The 26609-nt window shown below is 40.5% G+C and overlaps 2 protein-coding genes across 2 annotated transcripts in view; both read right to left on the bottom strand.

Annotated features, from left to right (window-relative positions):
• gpc5a (glypican 5a) overlaps nucleotides 1-10169 on the bottom strand; it is a 157135-nt gene extending 146966 nt beyond the window's left edge. Inside the window, exons 1-2 of the mRNA XM_075450743.1 lie at nucleotides 9764-10169; nucleotides 6988-7149 (exon numbers count right to left, since the gene is read on the bottom strand). Coding sequence (XP_075306858.1) covers nucleotides 6988-7149; nucleotides 9764-9914 — 313 coding nt within the window. The 5' untranslated portion in view covers nucleotides 9915-10169. The remainder of the gene's footprint in view (nucleotides 1-6987; nucleotides 7150-9763) is intronic.
• An 8037-nt stretch (nucleotides 10170-18206) lies between these two features.
• Nucleotides 18207-26283, bottom strand: LOC142384518 (ephrin-B2-like). Its single transcript, XM_075470810.1, has 5 exons — nucleotides 25975-26283; nucleotides 24954-25237; nucleotides 23840-23932; nucleotides 20469-20576; nucleotides 18207-19553 (listed from the first exon to the last, which is right to left on the bottom strand). The coding sequence occupies exons 1-5, from the start codon at nucleotides 26079-26081 to the stop codon at nucleotides 19165-19167; spliced, it is 981 nt and encodes a 326-aa protein (XP_075326925.1). The 5' UTR covers nucleotides 26082-26283; the 3' UTR covers nucleotides 18207-19164.
• Nucleotides 26284-26609: the final 326 nt, after the last annotated feature.

Genomic DNA, 26609 nt, shown 5'->3' with positions numbered 1-26609 from the left:
GAAGGAAGACCACAAGCCACAGAGTGTTAATGGTAGCAGCAGCTTCATGCCACAGACGTTCAAGAAACAGGAGAAGGAGCATTAAACTTATAACAACACGTCTCAACTTGTTCGTCAAGTGGTTGTGTCGAACTAGTGGAGGCTTCGAGCTGAATTATGGGATACTGACCCCTGTCCATTTTTACATTTCAGCTTTGCCCACAATTCTGACTTTTTACTGCTAATGTAAAGCACAATCATGCAAAATGTGTTTTAAAAATAATACACTTGCTTTCTTTCAAATATTAGTTACATTTCCAGTTTTTGAAGAGACATCACTTGGACATGATATGGATATGCAACTGCTCTGTGTGCGTCACAAATCTTTGCTGGTCCTTTAGCTTTGCTCTGCTGTAGAAAAGACAGAAGTTACAGTGTAAAAACATCTGCTTTGTAGTAGAGTAGAAATAAGTGTTGAAATAAAACAATGAAGAATGTCCAGTGCAACTACTGCTCAGGCTTCTTCTTCTTTATCGTTTCGGTGCTTTGCCCTCTTTGTGATAAAAATCGAATGTTGTTGCCACCCCCCCAAGATAAATTTCCACCAATTGGCACTCAACTTCTCCGAGCGCTATGGGATGGCATAGTCCATCAACATTGGTTAAATACCCCAAATCCTTCACTCTGCGTGGGGTGAGATTGATGTAGACTGATACCCATGTGCTGCTATGAATGAGGTCTTAGATGTGGTCAAAACTACTCCAATGTTAGTGCATGCATGGAGCCAGATCATTATCTTAGCTAATCTGACTCAAATCCTCTTAAAGACACCAATCATCCCATATTATCTCAAGTGATAAATCCTTGGACATACAAATGCAAAACCCTAAAGAGCTGGGCAGTCTCTGCTGGTTTACCGATGACATTTCAGGAAGACTCCAGGCAATAACAGCAGACATAAGCACAGGCCCAGAGCATAGTTTCCCCATTCGAGTATGGATTAATAAACGAGATTTGTGTGTTAATTAGTGTGCTTTACATCGGAATGAAGGAGGTTTTGAGCTGGAATAACTTTATATTGACACTGTAAGTACATTTGTTTTATCCCTTCTGGATGTTTTTTGTTCTGAATCTGCCATTGCAGCAGGGAGTTATTAAACATTTGTGATTATTTTATTTACAAACATTCAAGTATCCTCCCTGCAGTAAGTGCCTTGCAATGCTCTACCCAGAAAACAGTTCTTCAGATCAACGCTTCTCCCAGTGGACGGCGTTCCTTTGATCTCGTGTTCTCACACAGTTGTGCTATAATTTCAACAGCAGTCCTCATACGTTTTCTCAAGCATCTCAACAGCTGATTCATCGTGTGCTCTGTTTGACTTTTATGTGACTTCCGCCCGGTGGGGAGCTGGGATCGCACAGGTTGGTTGCCATGGATGTGGGACAAACCTGAACGTTATTTTAAAAAAATCTCCCCTGAAGCCCTGCTCAGCAGGCTGCATATTTGTGCGTTGCGTGGACAAAGTGCAGGAACCTCACGGCCGCTGAATGAAAACATGCAGTCCTGAGAGGTTTACTGACAGACCAGGACCTGCAGGGAAAAAAGTGATATGCTGAAGAGCTCAAAGACACTCTGCTGACGATAAGAGATCATCTTAGTCTTTATTCTTTCTATTTTTTTCAATTCCAGTTGCTCTGTTATCTATTGGCCATGAAATGACCTAAGAGACGGCAGTCAGATTCATTTAAGGATGAGATATTGATGTTGTACATTTCTCCGAAGGAAAGAGAAAAATGGAATTAACCTTTGCTGTGAGATGAGCTGCACTTTGAAGCGCTACTCAACAGCCTTTGCTTTCACAATCTGAGGTGCTCACTTTGTTAAAGTATTGAGCGTTTATCTTAAATAAAAGACGCCCTTGAAGATGTTAACTGGGGCCCCTTACAAGCACATAAACCTGAGCGGCGAGTCTCCCAGGAAAAAACATTTAAATAGCATTTTATGGATTTGTTTTATTTCTCATGGTCTCCTGAGAGTTTCAGACTGTTATGCAGCTACATTCCTCTAATTTCTTCATCCCCTTCTCCCCTCAGCTGCATCATATAAAAGGGGCCTAATTGAAGGCTTTGCACAAGACAAATGGCCACATTAGCCGACCCCCTTTTAACTCATCCTTCTTCCTGTCTGTGACTGCAACACATGATACACTCTACTTGTTTTCTGTTGTTCTCTTACATATATATATATATATATATATATATATATATATATATATATATATATATATATATATTACAGTGTAGGCTGACAATCATTACAAAACCTTCTATTGTACTTATACAATACCCCCCATCCTCCCCGTAAAGAATAAACCTTCCCCCTCTATTTTACGCTTGTACACCAGAAAAGCCTTGTGAACAGTGAAGTGGAGCAATAATATTTCAAGTGTTTAGGGTGAAAAATTGTTGTTTTGTGGGGGGGGGTTTCCCTATCTGTAAATTTCATAACCCTTTTTCTCTTCTATAAAAATCTCAAAACACTTCAAATAAAACCAGCATTGGCGCAAGATGAATAAGAAACCATTCCCTAATCAATTCTGCATCACTGAACACTCCCTAGATATGAACAACAGATTAAATGCTCAACTTGTGATTCTTTTGTCTGCACATGACCAACAAAAAAAAGGTTTCTTTTTCCACTCTATGGAGATCTAAGAACTTGCCAGACATTTCTGTCCCTCCGTGCTTCCCATACCTATTGTGCCACAGTGAGTCTTCTGCACGTGACAAAGAATCTTAAAGCATCTACTGCCAAACAGAACAATGCCACGTGGGTGGCATTGAGGGAGTGTGCATGCATGCGTGTGTGTGTGAGAAAGATGCAGACATTTGTTGCTGCGAGCCAAACGGTCTGAATCAAGTATCACCTTTTATCAGCACAGATTCCATCCCATAGCAAGATAGTGTTCATCAGCTGGAGAGGAAAAGTCTGGTTTGTGCAATTTGATTTAATCATTGTGTAAATATTTTTCATATATGGTTAGCAACTTCTATGCTTAATGCAGCCAGTCAAATCAAAGAGAGGCGAAGTTTGTCATGCAGCTGAAAGTATAACTTATTTAAAAGTCTTCTACAGAGTTTGAGACCTCTTCTAGTGTTGTGGTGAAATGCTTTTGGTGGGTCTCCATTTTGTTTGCATCACACAAGCAAACAAACGTGTAAGGAATGGAGGGGATGGAGGGCCACAAAGAGGGTTGGAGCTTAGAAAAATCAAGACAAACAAACGCACCAACAGCAATTATCACCGTACCTTTACATCAGCTCCTATTTCGGCAAAGATAGAAATGAAGAAAATTGTAATCAAATTGATAAATAATGCAAATATTTGTTTATTGTAGTCCTAGTTTGGTCCAGAATTTAACAAATGAAACCAGCTAAGCAACCATGAATGGAATATTCAGAGCTGTGATGCTGCAGCTGTAAATAACTAAAGGTCTGTTGCCGCTTGTATCACGCAGGATGTATGTTGGAAATGGCCGCCGTGTTTGTTGACTGATGGGAGCTGATGTTAACAGGGAAGTCTGTTTGGTTTGGCAAGAGAGAGCACTGGCTCCTATTCCATGGACGAAACCACGTGTGTGCCACTCATTCAGTGTGTATTTTCAAACAGCTACCAGCTCCCGCAGCCTTGCTTGACTTACTGCCATGTTTGATGAAAAACCTCACCACCTCAACTGTTACAAGACCTGTAATAGGCCGAAAGAAAACACAACTTCAGAAATATAAATAGGAGTCCAAAGTTGCGATATTCTACAGCTCTGTGCAAAAGTCTCTAACTTCCAGGGAGCCAGACTTTCTTGTAATCTTTTAAAGTGGTCTTTAGCAACACTTCTCCGGGTTTCTGAAGCTGTCTTTCCATTTTTTCCTTTGGACATTGGCTGCTTTTTCACTCATTTGCAGTCCAGTCCTTGTACATGACCATTTTCAGAGTAATGGGTTATTTTGTTCATTCAGCCACTTAACACTAGCATATGAAACATTAAGGAATGCAAAAAGGCACCCAACTCAAGGGATGAACCAGTGGTGTTCCTAGCAAAGAACCAAATTCAAAAATGTATCATTAGGTACTTAGGTTACAAGCAGTCTGATTAAAGACACATCATTTGTTCCATTCTTTTAAAGTAATACTATGTAACTTCTCAAAAAGCCCATTATGGAGCTCCCCCTACAGGCTTGGAGGTAATGTACGGTTAAGACACTGTCGTAAATCTCTTTCTCTTCCTTGTTTCATCAGTCAACGTCTTCTTCTGTTTCTTTGGTGCCTCTGCCATGATGATCGTACTGACTATGTTGCGCTAGCTTAGCCTTATACCTGGGAGCGTGAGAGGGGTCTATTTGTTTTTGTGGTAGGTGTGCCAGAAAGCAAGTCGAAGTACTTCCGCTCAGCTCCCGGGCCGGTCCAGCAAAGTTACATAGCGCAGTTATTCCAACTCAGACCCCCGAAGGACATAGGAGACAGGCCAATCGTAATATTAAAACTCATTCTAGCCACACAATTTTTTTCAAACTGTTATTTTAAGGTAGAATTATTACATAGTATTGCTTTAAGTTGCAACAATGAAAAATGCCAAAAATAACACCAGACATAGAATGGTATTTTTGCTGCAACAATGTGATCCCCAAAGAGCTATTTGCTGACAACAGGACGTGTCTCAGCATAGTGGGCAGTGTGCCGTTTAAAAAAGAAAAGGAAAACTGAACAAGTGGAGGATAAAATAAAAAGTGTCAAGCCTGAAAAAAATGTCTACAGCAGATGAACAGTATCTGTGTGTGATGGGAAAGAATCTGATAAAGCCCCGAAGCAGGACCTGAGAGATGAGTCTGGTCCTTCAGCTGATCCATCTACTGTTCACTGAAGCCTCATCACAAATGGTCTCTGTGGAAGGTTGGCTGTCAAGATGCCATTCTTAAAGCTGCAGTCTGCAGGATTTGTTGTTGTCATACGTAAAGTCCTACTTTTTGGCATTTTAAGAGTTTACATGATCTATCAGAACGCTTGAAGTTGAAAAGGGTGACCTCCGTAGTCGCAAAATGCAAGAAATGCTTATTTTTTAACCAAAAATAAAAAGTTATTCAACTTCCTGTCCCGCCCCTTCAAAACACATGAGAACTCGTGCACGTAGACGTGCACGCCAGATGCGCCTACACGACTCCTCATTCATCAACTCACCTGTCATTTGCGATCATGGAAGACACAGTAAGTAGACTAGCCCGTAATGAAGTTCAATAGTCTAGATAAATAAGCGTGGGGACGAGCCTACCTTGTATCGCGCGTGCACAATCGGTGATTGACAGGCAACAGAGCCCAGCTCGTAAACCTGATTGGTTACCTTTTACCGGTCCGGTCTGCAATTTTGTAAACAAACCTGCTGGCTTTGGAGGGACCTAGTGGGACATATAGGGGACCTAGAGAACTCTTTTTTTTTTGTATTGGGGTATTTAATGTACTACTTTCAGAATCCCCGGACAGTTCCAGGCATTATGCTTGAAAAAGAGTTGCAGACTGCAGCTTTAAGGAGGGGAAACAAGGAGAAAAAGCTAAAGATTTACCAAATGACTCAAGAGCTGGACCAAAAATCAGTGGCAGCAGGTTTTATTGAGTCCTCCCCAGAGCTCAACATTACTGAAGCAGTGTGGGATCAAATCTTGTTTAAGAGGGTTCAGGCTGTGTCTGTTTTTGCCATACATATTGTATTTCATTTTCTTCTTGCACATAAATCACTGCACCCATTTCCCATTGTCCTGGAAATACACAAAGCTTAAGACATATATGTCAGTGAGATCAGACTTCAATATTAAGCAGATTATTCCACCGGTTTGTTTTTACTTCCATCTCAGATTCATCTTCTTGCTACTTAGATCACACAATGTGAATGAAACTATCAGAACATTCCACAAAAAAGGAAATTGAACTAATCTCTGAGTAGTTTTGCAGAAAATAAAGATATAGAGTTTATTCAAATTAGATATTGTGGTGTTAAAAGATTTACATTTTATGAGCTGATTTGGGGATAGGTACTATAGGCTGGGTCAAGAAGTTGACTTTTATGATGAAAGAAGTGTTTTTAACTTAGTTTTAACAGCATTTTAGATGTGCCATGCTTCATAAACTTCAAAAATGAAGCGACAGTAAGCATTTCATTACAAGTTCAAAGCACAAACAAACAGATGAAGCATCTGAAGACAAAAACAGGGCAATACCCCTGCTCACCGCAGCTGAAACACTGTGATCATGCAAGACTCTCCTATAAATCATTCGAGTTTCAGGGGAGGATAACAGCCTGCCTTTAAACTGAGAGGCATCGTTAAAGTGAATTGGCTTAATGATACGTCTGAGGTCGTATGTTGAAGTCATAAGTTCTGTATTTGTTGCCCACCCATTTCAGTCATCATATTACGGCTATCAGCTCGAGTGAGAGAAACACCCCACACTGGACAGGCAGAGCACACAGACAGAGGCAAGTCGCAACCTGCAAGTCATTGCTGAGTGAAAGAATGGCGAGGAATGGTACATAACACGGCATGGATGTCCACTTCAGCCCGTCTAAAGAAGTGTCAATAATGGAGTAACTGTGTTCTAGCTCTCTGAACACGAGAGTTGCATACATTCGAGGCTGCGGTGTAGCGGGACACTTTGCCCAGGAAGAGAAGCTATTAGTAAAAGACCCATTTAATCCCATTTTATCTAATCTGAAGATCAGATGGTAGTGGGAGATCTAGAGGGAGGACAGATGCAGCTATGTTTGCTCTGAAGTAGAGCTTCACACAAACACACACCCCGACTCATCCACCGTTTCAAAAACACCCACACAAGCTCCAACTCCTTGAAGTATACTCAAGTTTTTAGAATTACGCACAGACATCTGCACATACACGATACATCAACAGGATAAACATTTGCACTCAGTGCGTGCTTGTAAACTTACAGAAGGGAAGCAAAGCAATTACCTTGAAAAGCAGCCACGTTGCGTGATATGAGAAACTTTAGGGGGGAACTGTACATCTGCAGTAGGTTCTGGATGTCTCTCCGGGCTGCCACCTGGTACTTTTCCTCCATCTTTTTGGTGCAGCACGTCAGGTTCTTGGACGTGCACACCTGAAGATCTGAACCTGAAAATCGTAGATGAAATGATGGGATCGTAAGACTTAACCAGCTGCGAGCAAGAATAAAATCAGACTAAACTAAGTAGGTGGGTGACTAACTTTCAAAATTATGCTTTTTTTGCATAGGTTCAAGCAGATAAATAAAGAAAATACGCAGTGGTAGAAGGCTAAACAAATTGTATTTGCTTCTGGATAAAATCCATTTTGCTCTTACTTTTGTACCTGTACACCCAAAACAGGTAGATTTCCTCAACAAACACTTTCATCTAATGCCAAAACATGAAAGACATAATCTTGGCATGAAAGGCATGCCGTCTTTGAGCTAAACACACCTGCTTTACACCTTTACAAGGCAAACAAATCTGGTAGATTTGCCACCCTAAACTGACAGTTATGAGGCTAAATATGAGGCTAAATAATACTGCTAACTTGTAAAGATTTTGGACAAATAAATCAGATAATCCCATTAGCTGAAATGTGATTACAGTTAATACTGTGAGGAACATGAACGTCTGAAACAAACTGTGTCTCGATCAGTCTAATAATTGTTGAGGCGTTCCAAGTCATTAAGATCAACCTGCTGGTGAACCAAGAATAGAAGTCAGAGAAGCACTTAAACCAAGGGACTTTATTCTCTGGAAGCCATAGCGACAAATACCTCAAGTGATGTCTCAGTCTGGACCTTAAAGTTGGGATAATCTACAGTTTATTGCCACATAGAGGCACAAGGAGAAGCAGGGGACAACCACAACATAAAGAAATAACACATATACATGGCATGTAAGTAACCAAAATGATCATGAAATTGACAGTAATTCTGTTATATGAATTTTTTCAAAGCCATGTTTCTGTGAGAACTTCATCAAGCATCATGTAAAAGAACAAACAGTACCTGTATGTTTGTCTAAGAACATTCTAAAAGAACATCTGAGCCAAGGAGTTATCGCTCGAATCAGATGATGTCTTGAATTGTCCCCTACGAACAAATGTAAGCAGTCTGCACGCATATGGGCAATCAAAGCATCTTAAAGCGGACCTAAAACTCTGCAGAAGCCACTCAGACATGCCCAGGCAGAGTGAGCAGTCTGCTTCTAGAGACGCTATCAACTCCCTGAAGGCTCAAGAGTGAGCAGAGAGCAGAGCAGGCGATGGCACACGTGATGGAATTCAAAGTCTTCCAGATAAGACAACATGAAAGCGCCCCAGGTCTTACTTTTTTTAAACCTAAATTCATCCCAGACCTATTTCCATTTCCCACACTGCTGACAGGAGCACTTCTGGTTGAGCTGATACATCCCTGTCTTGCTGCGTTTTGACCCAAACAGAAGGCTGTTGGCCACGTTTTAATCACACCATCTGCATCAAGCATGGAAACATCTCTCTCTGACTCCTGGAATTTCTACAATTCAAAAACCTAGACTCAATCCTAGATAACAGCTGGGATCGCACTCAAGCATCAACTACACCTCTCATTACACATCTGATGAAGCAGATTAATCTGAATCCATCACGGAAATGATAAACATTTTGCAACATCTAATGCATTTGGATGTGATAAACCTTTTTGGCGGTTTGAGTTGCAAGAAAGATCATTAGTGGAGTAGTTTTAGAGAAGAGCAAGTTTATTGTCTTAACTACCCGAGCCCCCACCTGCCCGCAGTTTATCTCAAAGAATTCTTAGTTTGCAGTTATGAAACAACTTGAATCAACACAGCCAGCCACACAGGCTCAATTAAACTGCAGGAGGAGTGATGGTGTTATAAGGGTCATTTAGAGGTTTAGGAGGTATTTGAGGGTTTTCTGTCAATGAAATCGGTTTCCCCACAGCAGAAGGGAAACAGGGTGACAAAGTTTATAGGCTGCAGTTTGTGGCAGGATGGCAGTCAACACCATTAAGCTTTACTTTCCCCCAACAGGAGAAGCAACAGCAAGACACTCGGTCACTGACAGCCCCTATGAAACGTCCACACCCATAATTCCCCACAAGATCTTACACAGAATTACCATGTGTGGCGCTTAGAAAAGTTAAGTGAGGCCTAGTTTGCCGAACTTTACACAAAATAATTCCTGTTTATCCCTGCAAGCCACTTATCTGCTGTAAACACCCAAAAGAGGGAGGAGAGTTTCTTTTTCGTCTCGACCAAACAAGTAATCCCAGCAACTGTAATTCCAAGTGTCATGGGGTTAAAAAGGCATGACTCGCACCAACTCACGCACTGCAGCTAAATCAATGAATCTTAGACAGGCTGCTCAGCAAAAACAAACATGAAAACAATTTCGTACTCAATATTTACTGTGCACCCAAACAAAAAAGTTATTTCCCCGATTCCCTCAAAATGTCATTTTCCCTTGCCCCACAGTCTGTACCATAGTTATTATACCTACACACAACCCTGTGGTGTGTTTAAAAGGAAGGTTTTATAACTAGTACTTAAAAGGGCTGGGAAATGACAGTTTCAACGCTAAGAGCAGTTAATGAGCCATCCTGGGGGATTTTTGTTGAAGTTCTCCAAAACCATGGTTGCTGTTTATATTAGAGGATATGACAATTTGAACATGGAAGGGACAACACGAATATATGTCTGCTTTTGTGCAGATTTGTGCAGACTGTTCTACCTACCGTGTCTGGGACTTAAAGGCAATAAGTGATTTGGTCCGATTTGCCGGAGTTGGAAAACTTTGCGCACTTCGTCGCATTTGTTTGTGCCGCCGAATCCTGAAGCGCAGCAACATGCGAGGAGGAAAACGCAGCACGTCCACGGCACGCACATTTTTAAATACAATCCCAGGTTAGTAATCCCAGGAAAATGAAGCCTGTATCGAAGTTAGAAATTCCTCCTCGATCTAAACTCCAGCAGGTATCAGGTGAGTCCACATTTCAGGTTTCTGAAACAGGCGTCAATCGTGTAGTTTGTGTTTCCTTCCGGACAAGCCTTTAAATCCTGAGGCCGATACGAAGTTTGCAGACACAAATCTGTGCGACTAGTCTGTTTGAAAGCTGCATGTTGTCCCAAGTTTGCTGGACCAGCAGCAGAGGCGGTACCGTGATGTTACCTGCAGTCCACGGCTGCATCCTCTGCAGGAGAGCAGCGGGTAGCGCCACCCAGCGGGCAGGCCTCCACTTTATGATGCGTGTAATATCATGCTGGCCACAATTACTTCAGAACGGAAAATGATCATTAAATGTGACCAATTTAGGTTTTCAGCCGCAACGGCAACTAACAAATTCTAAATGTCTTAGTGTTGAAGAGGTTCAACCTGCCACTGTCATTTTACTGGATTTAACTTGTATAGATCTAAACAGGCTCTCATGTGTCAGTTATAGGCTAAATATAATGTAAAATAGATATAAAATAATTTATTTTATATTAACTCCCCCTTCCATTAATTTACATTTTGGTGTGCCATATTTCAACCTGCAAGCAAAAACTTCCAGCCCATCTTTCAGATGCTTTTAAGATTCGGCAGGAAAATATTTTTCTGTAAAATATTCCGTTACTTTTCCTCTACAGCCTGCCACATAATAAAATCCTTAACATTGTTAATTTCAAATGATGAAATACAAAAGATAAATGTGGTATTGTTCAATATTTAAATGAACCGCACAACTTGTCTTGTTTCTTACTTTTAAAGAACCCCCCAAAAAAAATAAAAATAATTACTTTTACTTCATGTGAAACCTCGATTCCATTAATCGAGAATGGCTCAACAAATCACACAACGATAGAGCATTAAATATATATAGTTTTTAATATAGTTCAAGAAATCTTACATCAAGCAGAAAATGCACAAAATGAGAAATGTCATCTCTCGCGTCAAAGAGACACAATTGAGTGCAGCAGTTTCCTTGCAGCCATGAAGGTGAGGGACCGTGGTCAGCTTCATCTCCCGCTCCTTTACAGGCCGGGACAAGTGCAATACCCCCAGGAATACAGCATTGCTACTAATCCCCACCTGCACAGGACAGGACATCTCCAAACACCAATGCATGTGGCACCCATCACATGGTGAAAAAGCAGTTGGTCCAACGCAACTCATCAACCAAGTCAGTTTTGCATGGATTTGCACAGCGAACACCTGTTAAAGCTGAATGCAAACCAGCAAAACTGACCAGGCGACGATTAACAGATTTGTTCTCGGTTAAGCATGTCGGGCTCCTGAAAAATTACAGTTAGAAGTACTTCAAGTGCTTACATTGCAGTAGATATGGTAAAAACACTACCTGCACTATAAGCACTTTAGTACTGCTGTAACTGAGGTCACTTGATGAGAACTGGCAAATGCTCCTGGTTTTTAAAATGCAGTATTTGTGGTGCAATCAGGTTGTGTTTGATGTGACACCCCCAAAACCTAAACAGTTGGAGAGCAAGCAGGCCACCATCAGTTTTGCATAGATTTGCACAACTCATCTATTCTTGTAGTGCAACTATGCAAAACTAGCAGAGAACTGCGAGATGTTTGAGCCCAATTAGAAAGTAAGAATGGTCTGGTGGTGCATATCACAGCCCCTTATGCCAGAAGGAGCACTTAGGGCAGTAGGTGCTAGTCTATTTCACTATCTGCACTAGATGCACCTTAGCACAAAGACAGTACTTCAAACGACATGTTACATCAAAGCATCTGCAAGTCAGTGTCAGGGTATTGCTGTAAGTGCCTCCACTGCAGTAGGTATTACATAGTACTACCTGCACTGTAAGCACTTTGGTAATACACAGACATCCCTGCCCTCGGGGGAATATGGTCACAATGCTCCATGATGTTTCCATCTTGTTTCCAGTGTTGTGGTCCCCCGTCACGTGGTGGATCTTTAAAAAAAAAAAAAAAGAGAAAAAGTAGCCCATTAATACAGTAAAAACACTTTCTGGCAACGCAACAAGTTATCCATGCAGGCTGGTGCGCGCACGTGTTACATATTTCTTCAGATGTAATCTGAAACGTAGAATTGGCGTCCTTTCCCACCATTACAACCATCACCGTCGCTGGCTGATCGACAATTAACCGAGCGTGTATCTGTTGCACGAGGTCATTGAAAACATGAATGAGCAGTACAACCTGCGGCCCGCGTTCGCTGCAACACTGCAGCGCCTGCGCACGAAAGACTGTTGTTTACCCCTCCCCCATCTCTTTTAACATGGCGCCCGAAGTGCGCCAAGCTTTAGCATAAATGGCTTTAAACCAATCGAGCCAAACTCAAATGAAGTGAAACTAAGTAAAATATAAAGCTGAGTGCTATTTAAGTAAAGGGAGAACTCCGGGTCGCGGTTTCGGACGTCCTAGAAATCATGGTTAACCACCCGTGTGGGAGCAGCAGATGCTAGCAGCAAACAGCAGCCGTGCCCTGCTGGTCGAGCAGGTAGCCTAGCTACTGCTAGCTGGTTTGATGAAAACATGGTAAACCATGTCACTACAGTTGCTATATGCACTGTTGAAAATTATGTAGTGTTTTGGCACATCGGTGAAAACAAATGGCTAATTCTAGCGTCTGCTTGTCAAATCAATAAAACAGAAATTGAGTTCGACACTGATTAGCTTTTAGCCAACAACTAGCTAGCGCACGTTTAAAAATAAAACCAGAGCACATGTGTCCCATTGGATTGAGCGCCCTTTCATTTTCTATATATACCAACTCCGCACTTATAACGTAATGTTTGGGTTTATGTCTCAATCTACTCTAAAGTTTGTGCGGCTAAGCTAGCTGAGCTAAAGCGCGCGGCCTACAGCTGCCCCATGTGCTGCTGCTTTGTTCTGGGGGGCACTTTAACTCACACACCACTGCACTCAACACTGAGCATCAAATTGGCCAGATTTACAAACTAACTTTACATATACCATAACATCATGTTTAAACACACTCGGCAGCGATCGGGGGGCCAAATATTGCTGAACTACTTGCTGAAGCGCAGCGGAGAAAGCTCCATACAGCTTTTCAAATCTCCCTCATTCCCTCAATGGTGGAGCTGAGGGGACTGCCATGCGCCTCACGTTACACTGTTTATCGCCAACATATCATTTAAGTGTTGCTGTTTAGATATCGCCACCAGCATAAGACGCATAAAACCAAATGTAAGACGCACCACAAGACACTGCATTCACCGAAACGGAGAATAAAACAAAAGCCCAAACCCCGACTTCCTTGCCGATAAACATGCGCTCGGCAGACACTCACCAGCCGAAATCCACCATCTTCGCTCACTTGCTTGGGCTGCCGTGTAGTCTCACAGCGACAAAAAAGACAAATAAATACGCAACTATCCCGAAAACTTTTGTAACGGCGAACAACAAACTAAGCATAAAGTGACATCCGAGCCGGTGGTGAGCCAATTTCCAGCCCATAGAGGCTTCTTAAAAATGATTGCGGGGTTAAGAAAGTGGCGCGAAGGCGACCAGTTGGTAACCATGTGGGTGAATGAAGGGCGGCTCCCACTGAACGTAAATATCTAGCTACAACCCCCAACTCCCCTATTAGCATACATAAACTACGGTACTTCCAACCAAACAGCCTCCACCTCTCTGGAGGAGGGAGAGGAGCCAAACAGAGGACTGTCGTTTATAACGGCTTTTATTAGGAAATTACATGCACACACGACAGAAAGCAGACTGCACGTACACTTTCATGTCAGTCCAAATTTTATCGGAAAACTACAAGATGAACAATCTGATTCCCCGCGACGAAGTTATTCTGAATTAATCAAATGGTAGCGCGTTTTATGCTTCATGTGCGACTAAAACAAATTAATAAAATAAACAGCTAATTAACCTGTTGCACAACTAATTATGATGAGCCTACTTTCTGACCTGTAGCTTTTAAATGAATTAAATTGACATTTTATGTCCTTTTCTCTTCTCATTCTGAAACCAAACGTGTTTACAGGTATAAACATTTTCTGTCCAGTTCACATAAGAATCGATCAAATTTTCCTGTTATAACCATTTTGTGTTTTTTATTTTTTTTAGTTTGCTCCAGAGTTAATGACTGCAGTTAATAAATTGATTAAATAACACCTAAAAATCCAGACATTTAAGCACTCAATGTTGTCAACTACAAGATAAAAGTAATATATATATATATTACTTTAATATCTACATATATATATATTTGTTTTTACAGGGTTTGCAATAAAAAGAATTGATAAACAATTTAGGTTGCACTTTACTTTTGACAATAAACTGTTCATTGTTAAACTCTTAATACCAACATTAATTGTCACAAACAACCAGAGGCAGGTTTGCATCTAAACAGTTTTAAGGAGCACTTCAGCAAAACTTCCACCAAAAAAAACAAACTTAAACAGTGTTTCTTTTGACAAAGAAATCAACCTCAACAGCTGGTTTAAATCAGCCGATATGAACAATCTATGTGATGGTAATTCAAGCAGAGTATAAATGAATAATAGTTTTAAAAAGGGTACAGATAAGAAATTATGAAAACCTATCAAACAGTTTTTTACTCGCTCAAGCAGCCATTAATACTAGCCTGTACAATTCTTTATTTTATGGGTCAAAGAATATTTCCCCACATGAAAATACTTCAAAGAAGAAAAAAAAAAGAGGGGGGGGGCCAAATCAATGATTTAAAGTTGTTTATGTTTGTAAAAATGTCAGAGCTCACAGAGAGCTTACTCATTTTTTTGTTCTCATATTTCCGACAAACCGGCTGGACGTTTTAGAGATTGACCAACAGAACCACAACTCCACAGCTTTTCTCCATCAGTAACAGGAAAAAAATTTAATAACAGTAGAAATGGAAGAATTGTTTGAAATAATTCTCGCTTCTCTGCATTTCAGGAATTGAAAGTCACTGTGACGTTTACGTGAAATGTGTTGTCTATGAGTTCCTAAACCTTATTGTGTTGTTTTCTCATATGTTCATGATAGTGATGGCGAAAGGTTTAATTTCGCTCCTTCGGTAGATTAAACCATTTTACCTGTTAATGCAAATTCCAATTCCTCTGAGATCAGCACAATGGGTAACTCAAGTATTGCGCCTCACTGACATTTTTAAACATTTTGAGCTGGAAACAATATAAAGCCACAAATGGCACAGAGTAATTATGTAAAAGGATTCAAATAATGTACTTGCAAACTGGAGGTATTTTCAGTATATACATTACTTTTGCTTGTTGTTGCTCTGTGTTACAGAGGAGATGTATGATGTTTTTGCTTTATAACTTTAGCTGTAGTAATTGGTCTCGTTTCATGAATAAAAACGCATTAACTTTCTAAAACAAAATGCGTAATAATGACTTTTCAGCAGTTCCACCAAAGGGACAGTTCCCCTTTAAACCTTCTCATATGGCTTCATTTAAACAATCATTTTCCCATTACTTTTTTCTTTCCCTGTTCCACAATCATTTTGACAGAGTAGGCCTAAATTCGTTGATCCCTTCTTCTAAAACCAAACGCTCATGGTGGGACTCATCTGTAGCTTTAAGAAAAAGAGAGAAAAAACTCTCTCCAATGATGTCTTTGTTCACAACAAAGATATGTAAAGACAGCTGGATAAATGACAATAGAATTGTTTTTCATGGACACCAAGCACACTGTAGTTTCATAACAAAGAAACTAGGGCTAATCCCTTCAACCTGCGTCCAATTTCACTCAACTTTCCCCCTCATTAAACTGAATGGCACAGTAGATAAGAATATGAGTGAGGTCTGGTGAATTTCTCATGTTGTTGCTTAAATGCAATGTAAGTACAACAGCTCATTGTTAATTTGTATCTCACTCAGATTTCTAATTGCTTTGGTGCAGAAATGCTGATGGTAGCACATCTACAGAGGAATACACCATCTGCAGCTCCAGGTTTTCTCTGGTGAAACATGTTGAATTATTCAAATTGTTCCAAACACATCTGAACATAACACAGTATATGGGCTGGCCAGCAGAGGGAACTATTAAACTAAATAATATAAAGGCATGCTTGTTTTCAACTGTAAGAGGAAACACTTACTTCCCTACCACTTGGGTTTCTGATGTTTGAAACTGGCTTGTGTTGCAAACCACAAAGATTCAGCAGAAAAGAAGCGGTCGAGCCCAGCAGCCAACAGTGGGTTTAACACTTCAACTTATGTGATACGCTGATGTTTTGTACACTAAACTTGTTCAGACAGAAATATTCCACCCACTTTATCAAGCGGCACTTGTTTTATCTCAGCTTTCATCCTCCTTCTTCTGACTAACCAGTAACTGGACAACATCTCATCTCAACACCAGAATAGCTGCTCTTCTCTACTCCTCTGGGCACACTGTGGGAGTGGGAGCGCTCAGTCATGACCCCCAACCCCCCACACAAAGCCAGTAGTTCCTCTGCATATGGAAGTGAGGTGGGGGGTGGGTGGACACAGAGAGGTTGTAGACTTCACAACGTCCCATGGGGTCAGATAAAAGCTTACAGCTCTCCCTCTTTGACCTCCCCCTCTGCTTCAAGCTCCACGCTCTCTGCACAAGCAATGTAAAAGATTTAATCAGCAGAGCAAGTATCAAACGCAAGAGCATTATGGACACTGTTCATACTTTATATCAGTCTGGAAACCGATCCAAGGAAATAGTCCCATAAACAGACAGTAACACGTTTAGGCTTGAGACAGTTTTGATATTTCAGCACTGCAACACAAAACTGAGACTTCCCTGATTAAAGGGACAAACACCACACAGGCAGTACTTGTCCTATTCAAACCTGTTCTTGATATCCAGAACACCTCTGCAACACTACTTCTGCCCCTTTTTTCTAAAATGGCCCACCACATCTAAGCCCCTCCCACCCCAGGGGCCATGAGCCCGGTGGTCTCTGTTTTGTTCTTCCTATAGAAGCATGGCCACCATTGTCTCAGCATGACCCCCAGGTCAACTGAACTCACCTCGCCAGGCCATGGCCCATTCAGATGTGAAGCTTCACATAGGACAAAAACATCTCACAGGAGCTGGGATCACTTAAAGCGAGGGGGTGGGAAGCCACACGCACGTGCACACAGACCACGAACACACTCTGAAGGGTTTTAGAATCGGAAGCTAATTTGTGTTTTGCTGTTGCTGAGAGGAAAGACACAAAAAGAATGAGTCCTTCAAAGCTTGAGATCAAGTATTTTTGATTGTATAGTCATGATAGAATAGAGTATCCCCACTGAAAATAGTGTGCGGTTTAGACTGGTCGCAACAAGACAGGTCTAATAAAGAAGTCAATTATAGAAAGTAGTAATGAAGTCATATGTGACACATTTTCTATTAATTCCAATACATGTCTCGCCAGAGGGGAAATTACATTTTGCTGCCGGATAAGAACGAGGCGTCCACGTATGTCAGCTGCAGGTCTTTATTACAGCACATGTATCAGACCAAAAAGAAAAGAAGAGCAATGTGGAGAGTAAGACCTGAGACCTTGTTCAGAAAAAAAAAAAAAAAAAACTCAGACACTTCATTTTAATCTTTGTTCTCTTTGTTTTTGTACAGGGGCTGTTAGATCTTAGCTGAGTTCAGCGCACAGAGCACATGTCCTGAAGATCCTCTCATCTGGCATCTTGCTGTCAGAAGCAACAGTGTCCCTGGTGGAGAGGAAGCTCATGGAAGTTGACAGGTTGAAAATGTGCGGCATGATGTGGCTGAAAGAGCATGAAACATGTTCACCCATGAGTGCCTCACAAGGCGCCACTGGAGAGACTGAGAGACAATTAAATGCTTAGTTTTCTCTTCTTTTTTTGTTTTCGTAACCAGATTCTTCTTTACTTTTGCTGATCGTCGGAGAGCTTGTAGGTGGAACCGCACAAATCTGTCGACCTGCAAGCAAAGCACGGCGACTCAACACAGTTCGAGGAAAATTTAGAAAACCGATTTCATGTTTACTCCTTTCCATAATAACATTTGTATTTGTTTGATATTGCGCTCTTAACAGTGGGAATCATAACTGTAGAATTTGGAGACATAAAAAGATGTACCACGCAACACCTCACTTTTTTAAAGAAAGTAAATTAAACAGAGTTTAAAGCATCAACATCATGGTGCGACAACAGCTGTCCTTATAGCACTATTAGAAGTGCACCCCCCCCCCCCCAAAAAAAAAATTAAAACAATCAGAGAACTTCAGCTAACACATGCACCAAATATAACCATCTGAAAGCCCTTTTAAATATAAAGACGTGGCTGTAACTGCTGAGCAGGACCAATGTGGTATTACAATAGATAAGTACGTTGTGCTGCTACAATCTATCATTGCTTGAATTCATCGTGGACTGGGCGGCTTAGTAATTTTGTAACCACGAGGAGCACTGAGAGAGCATCCTTTTATCTCTATTCTGATTCAAACTTTCATTTCCCATTATCTTCAGTTCATTTTCTGTGTCTTTCACTTTTCTCCCTGTTACACATCTTAGTTTTGGAATGCAGACAGAGAACTGACCTAGATGTACACAACCGCAGTAAATCAAAATAGCTGAAACACTGTTATTCATATATCTTTAAAGTTGGCGCTTAATGGATCAGAAAGGCTGATTGTGGATCACGTGATAGGGTTTCAGTTTAATAAAAACCACAGAATCATGATTTTCATTTCACGTCACAGCGTGTTGGACAAAATCTATACAGTTTAGTGGTGAAAAATCTGTAATTGTAGTGCACTGGAGTGCGACATTAATCTTTTCTCACCTCATTTATAAATGAGTTAAACAAAATACACATTGCTGTACATTTAAAGCTGTCACATGTGGCGACAGTAAGAAAACGGCGATTTTCCTAGAAATAAATTTGTTGCACCCGCCCAAGCATATCTCACAAAACAAACCGAGCACATCTACTGAGTGATTTGTTATGACACCAGATTCTGCTCAGATTGTCTCTTCACTCAAGAAACCAAAACACTTCAGCATTTTGTTCACTTGCTGCAGACTAAACAATAATACAGGCATCTGTCTGTTTAAGGTATGAGGACAGGACAACACAGTTCTCACACAGGCTTCTCACATTTCTTCACACTTTACCTGAAATGTATGATTACCACCGCTGAGTATAGGACTGTCATTAAAGCAGAAAGCATTAGACTTTGTAGTAGATGTTGGTAGGGCTCTGGGGCATTATTTCCTGAACTATGTACACAGGAGGCCCGTAGTCGCCGCTCACGCGTTCATAGTGACGGCAGATCATGCTGTCGGAGGCCCGCAGAGGGAAGACGACGTCGCTGCGGTCTGAGCCGTTGTTGTCACTGCTGATGCTGTCCCGCTTTGGCACAGCCAAAGTATTGAGGGACACGGAGGCAGACTGCTGCCTGTCAGGGATGCAGCGACGCTGATGGTACCGCCACAGCACTACCAGCAGAATTATGATGACCAGGAGGAGGATCACACAACCAGAGATGACCCACACAAAGATTCCTGGCTCAGAGCCGCTGCTGCTCGGGTTTGTTTGTCCAGTGTCCGAGGCCGAATCTGTAACGAGGCGTGCAAGAAACGAGGGAGATAAACGTAAAAATTGGGAAATGTCAGACAGATTTAACAAATAGTTTGGCTCGTTATAGCAAGTTCCTTAATCGAGTGTTTGTGATGTTTTCCAATTTCCTCTTCATTCTTTTAATTCTGTTTTACAGATTCTTAAAATGCAGAAGAATGGGAGTCAGGTCCATAGTCTTCCCACTGTGAAGCCAAACGTTCACACTCTTGAGCTGAAACTCAGATTATTTTTCCTACTTAAAGCAATACATTTGTCTATATAATACATTGTATTTTCTATACTTCTTAGATTTGGCATATAATGTCTACAGCACCTTGAAATATATTTCAGTGTATCATTCTTTCTCTCCAGTGTAGGATAACAGATGACAGAACAATTCCCAGCATGCACCTACAGAATGCTTTGCCATCTATGGTCTTTTATGGTCTGAGATTTGGAAACATTCTCAGTGAAGGAGACCTCTTGTGTCGAATACAGACTTATTTTTTGTTTAAATGAGCACATTTGCAAATGAGTTTGATTATTTCATCGAGGGATAGTTTTTAAGATTTAAAGATAATAATGATCGAATGTAGATTATTTGTCATTTTCAAAAATGTTATCGGTATATACATAGAAATAAGAATTTTCAGCTTGGTATTTTCAAACCTTGAAATAATAAAGGCTTTGCTCCTATTTAGCCCACGTTCGCTCATACGTGTGGTGGTGTAACATAAACCAATTCAGTTTTTGTTCAACAGAAAACTGCTCATTACTTTCAAGAAATAAGATTAAACTACAGGGCTTTCTACGCCGATGAACTTCTGACTGTATGTATACAAGTAAACAGGCAACTGCTTAATTACTGTTTGTTTCACTTCTCCATACAGTTTTTGTCTTCGTGCCAGCTTTACTTTTTTTATTTTTTTCCGTCGTGGAGGCGTCCTTGGCCTTGGACTTTGGTGGTGTGGGTGGGAATCTGGTCGGAGACTCCTGAAGTGTTGAAGGTGGTTCTGAAGCATCTGGAATATAAAATACGACTTATGTTTATGAGTATCAGCACACAATTCCACAGCTTCACTGTAGAAGTAGAGGAGTGTAGGTGGGCTTATGTCATGTAATGAGTCAATAAACATCATTGAAACTATAATGAAGTTTATTGAGTCATGCCTGTTTCACTTCAGCCACTCAGAATCAAAGCAAAAGAAGCCTCCTTTTTCTTTTTTTTAAATCAATTTTTCACCAACAGTCATTCTGGTTAAAAAAAAATGCATCAGAGAAACATTTTCTAGCGATCAGGCCACAATTAGTTCTGTTTACAGTCGCAAGTGTCACTTTCAATTTTCTTGACTGGAAAAATGATCAGTAACATGTTCAGTTTTTCCACCTACTGCAGTTGCAGATCACATTTGACGGTATGCAGCCTTTTGTGGGGTTTTTTCCCCGGGGTATCTCCAAATGGAATTGTAGGACGTGCACACCACCAGTTCTGCAGTTACTTTTCTTTTCCCTGTTGTAGCTCTGCAGGAGTGTCACCAACTCTAACAAAATGATAACAAATGAGAGCATTTAGTGTGTGATTCTTTGATTCTGAGTGGGACTCTGACAGTGGAGGAAAGTAAGCAATGCTGGAACATAAAAAAAACAATGATTATTCTGACTTTCTAAATGTATTTCAGAGATTTTCCTTGGACATTGGCTACTTTTTTTTTTACTTCTTTAAGTCCAGTCGTTGTACCTGATCATTATCAGAGGAATGTGTTTTTTTTTTGGTTGGTTTGTTTGTTAAGCCACTTAACACTGACCTAGCAAACATTCAAGCATAAAAAGCCCCCTAATAAAAGGGATGGACCAGTGTATAACGGACAATTAGGCAAGTAATCTAATTAGAATGTTATCTTTCTGCACTTTGTTACCAGCAGCCTGTGACAAATACACGTAGTTTCTTGTTCCCGTTTTTTAAGTTCCAAAAAGTGCAAAAGATAACACAGGTTGACTGACATAAAACAATATTTCTACACCAACAAGGTGATTCTCAAATAGCTTCTAGCTGAGAAATTGGTATGTCTCAGAATGGCATGCAGCGTGTCCAGAGAAAATGTGAGGAAACTGGACAAGTAGCGGACAAAAGAGGAACTGTCAGGAGTAAAAAAAATGATCTACAGCAGACAAACAGTATCAGAAAGTGATGACTTTGAAGAAGAAATAACAAATAATCCACAAACAGTAGAAGAAGCCATTTTTAAGGGGAAGGGAAAGGGTGAAAAGGCTGAGGTATTTCCAAATGACTGAAGACTACTCAAAGAAAATATAAGAGGATTCTAAGAGGGTTCAGACCGCGTTGAAGAACAAACGTGGTCATACGAAATATATTCTTTACAGCTCATTGGAATTGCAAACTCTTTTTTTTTTTTTTGCTGTATGTATTGTATTTAAAACATTGCACCTATTTTCTGTTTTCATGGAAATATTTAAAGAAATGAGTGATGGCTCAAGAAATTCTCTCTATAGTTACTATATAATGTTGTTTTGCTCAAACTCCAAAAAGTGTGTCTAGCAATGTGTCGTTTTCTTCAGAAGAAGACCATATGTGGAACTGAATTCTGGTTAAACACTTTACAACTGCCTGCAAAAGCCAGACATTATCAGGTGTTAGTTGGCTTTTTGAGCACTGTGAAAAGGGCTTTGGGTTCTTGCTCAGACATGGACGAATACTCCTAACTTGTTCTGGTACTATAACAAAACTAGATATGATGGTTTAATTAGATTAGTTTCAAATGCTTCCAATGAACGCATCATATCGGGGTTTAACTTGTGTTTCTTATTTGTACATGGGATGTATGTATACAACTGCTTATTTGTATTTTCAGCTTCAAAAAAGTGCCTTTTAAAGAGGAGTAAAAAGGATCTTTGGGGACAATTTGCAAGCTTCCTTAAAAGAACAACACAAATCACAGCATAACATCACACATGAAAATAGTGTGTACATTAGTCTGACAAGATAATAGCAAAAATCTATATCATGACCTTTGAATAAGCGGCAAATAAACTAAAATGAAATGCTCTCCTTTAATCTAATCTATAGATTTGTGAGGACAGCACACATTAATCATCATTTCTGCATGCCCCAATGTTAGCCATGCAACTAGCTCACTTTAAGATGGAGTCTTTTAAGTTTGCTTCAGTGCATGATCATTAATTCACCACTGGCCTTCATTTAGATTTCCTCAGCTCACATTTTGCATGATAAACTAAATAACCACTGGACATGACTGCGTTTGCGTTTTAAAAGCATGACGCAACAGCAGCGACTTCCAAACTGATTGACATGATTTTCAATACATGTAGAGATTCAAACAAGATTACAACCAAATTGGAGTTATCTAAATTTTCTTTCCCTGTAGGAGGCTTGTTTATGCCTGAAATGTTTGTAAATACATCAGGAAAACAGCTCTATGTTTTCAGTTATGATCAGCATGAGAAACACACGAAATGCAGATTTTTCATCTCTAATGCTGAATAAATGAATAATTTATATTAATAACATTTCAAAGTTCTGAAGTAAAAATATATATAAACTCTAGAAAGAAAAAAGTACTTTGGTCCTTAGATAGAAAAACATACAGAAATGGTAAATCAATTCTGATATCTGATTATGTGTAGTTAATTGCACACTAATAAAACCACATGAATAAATAAAATATAAAGGTATTCTTCGTCCCATATATACGTTTCCTTATCTGGCAAATCTATAAATAATGTTGTGTTGATAGAAAGAAGAAAACTCCAGGAGGAAAGTAATAGGTTTCTGTGTGAATATTACCTTCCACAGTGATTTAACCTGAAGACATTTACAGTAAGGAGGGAAATAATATGTATGCAAGTTTTTTATCTAAATTGAATATATGTAATAAGAGGATTAAATGATAAAACTGGACTATTGGCTATTCTGATGATAATATGGGGGGGTGGGTGGTATTGACTGCCATTTCAGATGATCGCTTGCAGGATAATACTGATGGCTTTAAGCTGCTGGTGGTTTGTATAAAGGGATTTGAGATACAGTTATTTATAACGGCAATCTCTCTTCAAGAGAATGACCGGATGATCAGATTATCTGACCACTTAATTCAAAAAGAGAAGATATTATTGCATTACGCGAATGACATTTTGAGCGAGACAACAGTTGTTTTTGCTCCTTCAGCAGCGTTTGTCACAAAGCTGTGTCCATGTGAGTCTCTTCATCCACCAGCTTTACAGGCAAATACAAACACACTATGCTTACTCTGGCCGACTCTCAGCACCAGCCGCATGGATTTGGTCCTACACGCCCCTCCAATGGTATTATCCAGACCTTTCAGAGAGCCTGTGGACGTGGCTGATAGCCAGACAGAGGTTACAAATTAGTCTATTTGTAATCAGCATAAAACATGATTATTAGGCAAAATGTTGTATCATTAGGATTTCTTTGCAGTTTTTGTAGAGTTAAAAAGCATGAAGATAATCGCACATGTGAACACATCTGGATGCAGCAGGGCTGCCCTAAATAATTCTTCATTTATTTTCCCTCAAAATTTCCCCCAAAAAATCTTTAAAAGAGTGTTAGCCAAAAGAAGATTTATGGCAAAGCTTTAATGTTAGACTGCATTACTTTCAGCAAGGTGCACCTCATAAACTGGAAGCTCAGTGTAATCTTCTCGTTGAATCGACTAACCAATGAACTGACTAATGATTTCAGCTCTACACGCAGCCTTGGCATAAAAAATGAAATGAATAAAACATATTTCACATTTCAGCCTGTTTCCAAGACACAGCTCTCATTGCAGAAACTAAACTTCCATTCAAAAACTCAGTTGAAAACACACACCCCAAGAACTCTGATTCACCCCTGTCACTCACACAAATATAGACTTGTTAGCAGCATTTAGGTCAGATAACATTTCACAGGCTACAAGCCACGTTGCAGTGAAAGCTCCCATCAAATCTGCCTGATGCTGTAAAAGCCTTGTGTGATTTGGGGCGTGTAAGCCCTTGGAATCACACTGGCCTGCCAGAGCGAAGTGCGCTGTCAGAGCGTGGAGAGGTGGGCGAGGCTACATGGTCAGACTTGCTCTCTATCTCATGCATCACTTGCCACTAAGATGCTGGTTTAATCGACAGCGGTCCAATAATGAGGACACATTTTTTGATTCTCATGCAAACTGACAAACTGAGAGGGAGCTGAGGATGATGGCCTCCTCTCTACCCAGAGGAAAGATAAAAGGAAACAGTTGCTAGCACTGATTCAAATGCCATTCCACCTGTAGGAATCAGCAGCTCGTGATTTTAGTGTCACACCGACTCGTGTGCAAGGCATGCAGATGCTTCTGTGCAGGTAGGTCTTGCACAGACTAACTCACTGGTGATATAATAGTCCCTCCCCTTGAGGAACTCCAGACCCCAGAGGTTGGGGCTGAACTCCTGAAACTTGAATGTGAACTTTACATCCTGATAAGGCTTGTCACAGTTCAGCAGGGGTGTGTCCATTTTGTCCACAGTACAGCTCTCCGTCTGACTCCGGGAGACCAGGTAGACTTTGTAGAACTCCTCCTTTCCTCCGGTGGAAGCATCAGCCCGGGGACACACAATGTCCATTTTGTCCCCTATCTGAGGATAGAGCACCAAACCCTGACCAGGAGTAAATCTGTGTGAAGGAGGGTGAGAGAAGAGAGAACAAATTTGAGGAAAATGTACCTATAGAATGCAGACTGAAGCATCAATACACAATTCTTTGCTTGAGCTAATAAATGGTGGCAGCAGAAGACCTTCTTGTTTAAAATTTCAATTTTATTTCCCCCAAGAGTCAATGATTAGAAGTCAGAAAATGAGGCAAAATGCCCTTCACAAGATCAAAAAAGCAGAAAGGGTGATGTGTCAAATTGTGTATTTATCTGACCAGCAGCCCAAAAATCAAAGAGTTTCAGTTTTAAGCAGAATTACTCTGCAACAAGTTCATGATCATTTAATCAAAAATCTCACAGCACTTACGCTGGAATCTCAGTATCAAATTGCCAGTTTATCATTGTCACTGGGCCTCAGGACTTTGTGATGACTGTTTTCCAACATTATACATGAAATAATTGATTAACTGGAAGTATAACAACAAATCTGTCAAGTTTTAAATTAAACCAAAAGGGCAGGAAATCCATACACTCGAAATGCTGGCGCAAGAAAATGTGATATTGATGGAACCTTAATCAAAGTTGTCATTTATGAACATTTAGGGCTTCGGCTACAGTGCTGATATGAAGTGCCTTCATGAAAACTTCAGCCCTTGACTTGCAACATATCGACTATACCTCTTTATGAGTTAGGTGACAGTGCACAGACAAAGCAGCAGAACAGAGTTCCTATTATCACAAATGTTGCCTATCTACCTACTTTGCATTGGAGCTGCTCCAGTGGATGGACTCTAGTGTGGCAGCACGACACGAGCAAACGACGGCCAGCAGGAAGACGGCACCGCAGCTCCGTGCGCTTCTTTCCATCACAGGACTAAAATCGCAGGTACACTGCGGCTGAGTATCATAAAAGGGAGTGAAAACTGTGTGGAATCTGTTGCCTCTGCATGTCTCCGGTGGCTCCAGGTGTGCGCGGAGGATACATCCCTAAATCAAATCCAACCAACTTGCGAGTCTCCTTCCTGCAGTTGAATGAAATTTCCCACATTGCGCGTAATTGGCAAGAAAATCATCCGTGTGACGAAATCCGCGTGCCGAGGACAGAGACTGTGTGGAGTGTTTTAGTCATCAGCTGACTGACCGGTCTGCCTATATCCAGGCTAGAGCGTGGGAGAGTGGGTGGGCACATGCATTTCTTCACATTAACATACTGAGATCAAGTTTTTTTAAAAGCTTCATTGATTCATCTTGTGAATGTCAGATTGGTTTTATTTTCTCAAAGGCTATAACTTTCTTTTATCGTCTTTCACTAAAGGCTCAAAGTTTGAACAAAAAAACAGCTTGTATAACGTGCACAAGTAGGTCGCTTTACCCTTGTAAATATGTTATTTTTTA

The sequence above is a fragment of the Odontesthes bonariensis genome, chromosome 1 (assembly GCF_027942865.1).
Source record: "Odontesthes bonariensis isolate fOdoBon6 chromosome 1, fOdoBon6.hap1, whole genome shotgun sequence".
Lineage (NCBI taxonomy): Eukaryota > Metazoa > Chordata > Actinopteri > Atheriniformes > Atherinopsidae > Odontesthes > Odontesthes bonariensis.
This window is presented reverse-complemented; position numbering and strand designations above follow the sequence as displayed.

What these genes read in the sequence shown, in the direction of transcription:
- LOC142384518 (XM_075470810.1), bottom strand. Translation starts at nt 26,081, where the DNA reads ATGGAAAGAAGCGCACGGAGCTGCGGTGCCGTCTTCCTGCTGGCCGTC. An exon ending in TGGAGCAGCTCCAATGCAAA is followed by an intron (nt 25,238 to 25,974) that starts GTAGGTAGATAG and finishes TCCTTCACACAG; the next exon opens with ATTTACTCCTGGTCAGGGTT. An exon ending in GACGGAAAAAAATAAAAAAA is followed by an intron (nt 19,554 to 20,468) that starts GTAAAGCTGGCA and finishes GCCTCGTTACAG; the next exon opens with ATTCGGCCTCGGACACTGGA.